The sequence below is a fragment of the Macrobrachium nipponense genome, chromosome 36 (genome assembly GCF_015104395.2).
Source record: "Macrobrachium nipponense isolate FS-2020 chromosome 36, ASM1510439v2, whole genome shotgun sequence".
Taxonomy (NCBI): Eukaryota; Metazoa; Arthropoda; class Malacostraca; order Decapoda; family Palaemonidae; genus Macrobrachium; species Macrobrachium nipponense.
This window is the reverse complement of record NC_087220.1, coordinates 58,116,061-58,121,281: the sequence shown is the minus strand read 5'-3', so window position 1 is coordinate 58,121,281 and position 5,221 is coordinate 58,116,061. Positions and strand designations below refer to the sequence as shown.

Below are 5,221 nucleotides of genomic sequence, written 5' to 3'. Positions count from 1 at the left end.
AACATATTGATTGTTGCACATTACACACACACACACACACACACACACACACACATATATATATATATATATATATACATATATATATATATATATATATATATTAGGCTATATGTCAGGTTTCAATTGAAAATAAAAGCCTTTTGCGTCATTTCAGTATTGGATTATTTACAGCATGTTTTGAGGTTCATTTACCAAGGACAGACGTTGAGGAGACAATTTTTAAAATTTTGAGGAAATTGAAGGGATTTAGGAAATTTAATATTTACTAAGGTTTCGTAGTGGCATCTGAAAAAGACTTACGTGATTATTTTGTTTATTGAGTCACAGTTTTTTGTTTGGGGTTTGTGGGGATATTCGTCATTACAAGAGGTAGCTATATTTGTTACATCAGTATTTTCAAGAATATATATTCAGTAACAAATTCTAAAGGTCTGTTGTTTTTATTTCCAGTTATTTTTTGTTTTATTTCACATACTATTTCCAGTGCCTGTTCCTCATTAAAAGAGGTGTTATAGTTATCTCAGCAATATTTTACCCAGTAATATACTCTAATATATAATTGTGGATTTTTATGACACAATATTTTCAAAGGTTCACCTTCAGTGCCTCTGCATCTTTGGCCACCCCAAATATATTCGTCCAGATGTGCTTCCCTGGGCGTTTTTCGTGTCTCTTCTCTCCTCGATTCGTCTACAATCTGTGATCTTCCGCCTCTTCACCGTCGCTTCACTAACCATTTCGCCACTGCAATTCATTTCTTCCGTGTCTCTTCCACTGGTGAATCCCCCTGGCTGACATTTCGGGCTGCCCCCGCGCCCCTCCCCTTACAGGGTAGATTAAAAAAAAATGAAAAAGAGTCCATCCTTCGACCGTAGCGTCCATCAGTAGAAAAACCCGTTTAAGATCGACATTTTTTTGTATGAAGTCGCCCCAATTATACGGCGATGACAGCAGCAGCAGCCAAGCCGTCCTTGGAGTAAGCCGCCGATGGGAACAGGGAGTGGATGCCCTTGAAGGGGTGGCCCACAACCAAGGGCATGGCGTCTCGGGGCGCCGCGTGGCCTCCCAGGACGTTCACGTAAGAGAAGCCTCCGGTGTTGAGGTCGATGAAGTTGGTCATTTGGCTCGGGCTGAGGACGTTCCCCCAGTAGGTCACCGCCCGGGGTGTTTCCAGGAAGGGCGTCGCGGCTACGGCGGGGGTCTGGAAAGGCAGGTTAACCGCCGGGGCGCTGGCGGCGGCGTACTGGATGGGCGCGACCTCTGCTACCCTGAGGGGTTCTGGAACTGCAGCAGTAGCAGCAGGCACGGTTCCAGACGCTACTCCTGGAAGGGGCACGCCGAAAGACATGGCTTTGGAGTAGTAAGGGAGTGGGAGAGCGTTCATGTGCTGGAAGATACTCGACTGGAAGGGGGAAGAGCTCATGGCAGCTGGAATGTCGACGGCGGCCTTCGTGGTAACTGGCGCAGGCGCTGGAACAACAGGAGCGGCTGGCATGGGGAGAGGAACTCCCTGGGCCTCTGGAACGCTGAATTTCAAGCCGGGTTCTGGAATCTTCATGACGGCGGGGCTGGAAGAGTGGCCGTGGACGACGGACGCCGCAGCTGCTCCTGTCCTCAGAGTCGGGACTGGAACCTCGACCTGGAGGGTCGTCTGTGGCATGACGGCGGGAGCTGCTGGAACCGCAACTGGAGCTGGAACTGGGGCTGGAACTGGAACCTGGAAGGTGGCTGGTGAATGGACGGTCTTCTCGACTGGAAGGGGGACTGCGTGGGCCACTGGAACGTCGAACCTGACGCCTGGCTTGGGAATCTTCATGACTGCTGGGCTGGAAGCCCCGCTTCTCATGGCGGGGGAGACGGACAGGGTCTTTACCAGTGGGACGTGGGAGGGAATTGGGATGGAGCTGACCCCTGGCACGAGATGGGTCATGCGGACCTCAGAGACTGTCATGACCTCGTCGCTGTCATCGTGGTCATCGTCATCATCGTCGGCGTAGCAGTAGGCCGCTAGGGCGAAGAGGACCACCTGGAAGGGGGTGGAATCTCGAGGAATATGTGAACCATAAATGGAGTAATATTATTAAGATTATTATGGTATAATAACAATACAATTTCCACTATTGTTTGTGGGATGGCTTCCTCTCTCTCTTCTCTCTCTCTCTCTCTCTCTCTCTCTCTCTCTCTCGTGGAACAAATCCCTCTATGTTCGCCCAGACCTTGTGCATGGGACTATCTCTCTCTCTCTCTCTCTCTCTCTCTCTCTCTCTCGGGATACATGAAGAGGCAGTTCAAATCCAGCAATATGGAAATGGTGCTGCAGCTCTACACATCCATATTTAGACCCCATCTTGAATATGCAGTACAGTTTTGGTCACCAACACTAGGAAGAGACATAAATAGATTACAAGGAGTACTGCAAGCAAGAGCCACAAAGTTAATTCCATCCATTAGGCAAATAAGTTACCGAAGACGACTGGAGAGCCTGAACATGTATGGCTTAGAAACACGACGATTGCGAAGACAACTAATAGAAACATTTAAAATACTGAAAGGCACAAAAAAAGTAGACACTAACCTACTTACCTTAAACGAAAACCAGACAAGAAATAATGGATGGAAACTAGAGCTGAAGAGATACAATACTTCCCATTGTGGGAACTTCTTCAAATACAAGATATGTGACACGTGGAATAAACTGCCACTAGAAGTTGTAAGCAGCAACAAAGAAAGCTAGACAAAATCATTAGGAGGACACTGTGAATGCACAGTACAACCTGCTCCTACAGATAAGTGAGCACACGATGTCTCCTCTTAGGATGGACTAACAAGTCGTTGAGACATCCTAATCCTTGTAACTCTCTCTCTCTCTCTCTCTCTCTATCTCTCTCTCTCTCTATCTCTCTCTCTCTCTCTCTCTCTCTCTCTCTGTATGGGCATCCTTGCCCTTGGGAAGTACCCTTGTTTTCAAGGGCACAGCCTTGAGGTTACCCTTTTTGGTACGGTGCCCTTGAAGAGACCAAGGTTTGGACTTCAATGTTGAATATTTAATTTTTAAGTTTGGTCTTCATCTATATCCTTTGATTCGATTCCGTATTTCATTGTGGTTACCAAGTTCAAGAGTCTCTTAAGTTTGGAATACTCAAAATTCAGATTTTTGGAATGAATTATATATATAGATACTACACACACACACACACACACACACACACACACACACACACACACACACACACACACACACACACATATATATAATCACCAAGAATTTGAATTTTGATTATTCAAAATTGAAGAGACTCTTGACATAGTAACCTCAATGAAATATGGAATATATATATATATATATATATATATATATATATATATATATATGTATATGTATGTATACACACACACACACACACACATATATATATATATATATATATATATATATATATATAGTATATATATATATATATGTGTGTGTGTGTGTGTGTGTGTGTGTGTGTGTGTGTCTGTTTGTCTTTTTTAAAATTAAACACTAAAGAAGTGAACTAAAAATCACAAACGACAATGCACCAAAATATCTTATTGAAACAAACAGAGTTACAAACACACACTTTTAACAGTTCCCCTTCAGTCTTAATTAAACAAACAGCCCAAACAAACACACACAAACATCACCCTTCCTGTACTTACGACGATCTTCAGCTTCATGGCGGATAAACACACACACAAACGCGCACAAACACCGAAGGAACACACACAAACAGTCGAGTGAAGATGAACTTCTGATGGCTGGCAGATGGGAGGGTGACCCTTATATAGTTGCTCATCTTCGACCACGCCCGTCCTCGCCCCCCGTTCCAGTTGGGGTATCTTGGTAACTGCTCGTTTTAGTAGTGGGGGAGTGTGGGGGGAGGGGGAGGGCACGAAGGGAGGGAGTTGGAAGGGGGAAATATAGGGGTATCTTTCCTCTGTTGATGCTTTGTAGTAGTAGTAGTTGGGTAAGGAAGTTGGCCTTGTAACTGCACATCATTGTCTGAGGTCAGTTTTTTGTGGTTATATTATTATTATTATTATTATTATTATTTTGTAGTAGAATTTTATATATGTATATATATATATATATATATATATATATATATATTATATACATCTAGGTATTTAAAGGACTCTATATAATTTTGTGTGTAGAAATTATATATATATATATATATATATACTCTATATATATATATATATATATATATATATATATGTGTGTGTGTGTGTGTGTGTGTATGTATATAAAACTGCCAATTTCTGTATTCATAGGATCGTCTAAAACACTAACGTGACTGGATCGTCCTAATTGATTTCATGGATAGGATCGTCCCAGTGTCCCTATAATGAATAGGATCATGCCATAGCTTTTTTCGATAGGATCGCCAATCTCCTTTCTTAATAGGATCGTCCCATTTCCTCTGTGGGTAGGATCGTGTGTATATATACGTATCATTTATTGACGGGAATGCCATATTCCTTTATTTATAGGATCGTCGAATATCCATTATTTATAGGATCGTCCTGATTTCTTTATTGATAGGATCGTCGAAATCCTTTTTTTGAAAGGATCATCCTGACTTTTATTGATAGGATGGTCAGATTCCTATATGGATTTGATTGTCCTGATTCATTTATTTGTAGGGCCATCCTCTAGTTATAGGATCATTGAATATCCTTTATTGGTACGATCGTCCTGACTTTTGTTGAACAGCAAAGAACAAATATTTCCAATGAAATAGAGCGTATTTATTTTAATTGTCGTGGGTGAAACAACGCTCTATTTGACGTAGATTTTAGCAAGCGCCCCCAGGTAAGCTGGAGGTCAGATCACACCTTGTTTGGAAAGGTATTTGCCTATAGAATTGAACTATATTGAATTTTAAGTGATTTGAATTCATAAAAATATTTTAAAATGTGATGTGTCTATAGATTTTATTTATGTTTTGTGACTGAGTTATGGATCAGCGAAGTGATTTTAATTAAAAAAATTATTTTTAAAAATTTATTGTAAAGAGAAATGACCTATTTTGAATTAAAAAAAAGTATTTGAATTAAGAAAAATATTTATAAATGTTGAATATATTTATATTCTATGACTGACTTATCAATCGTCAAAGTTATTTTAATAAAAAAAAATATTATTTTGAATTTTTTTTTGTATAGAGAATTGACCTGATATGAATTTATG

The 5,221-nt window shown here is 41.0% G+C and overlaps 1 protein-coding gene across 1 annotated transcript; it reads right to left on the bottom strand.

Moving 5' to 3' along the window:
- Window positions 1-299: 299 nt before the first annotated feature.
- LOC135203720 (skin secretory protein xP2-like) lies at window positions 300-3,813 on the bottom strand. The gene is made up of 2 exons (XM_064233629.1): window positions 3,685-3,813; window positions 300-2,029 (listed from the first exon to the last, which is right to left on the bottom strand). The coding sequence occupies exons 1-2, from the start codon at window positions 3,700-3,702 to the stop codon at window positions 938-940; spliced, it is 1,110 nt and encodes a 369-aa protein (XP_064089699.1). The 5' UTR covers window positions 3,703-3,813; the 3' UTR covers window positions 300-937.
- Between the last annotated feature and the right edge of the window lie 1,408 nt (window positions 3,814-5,221).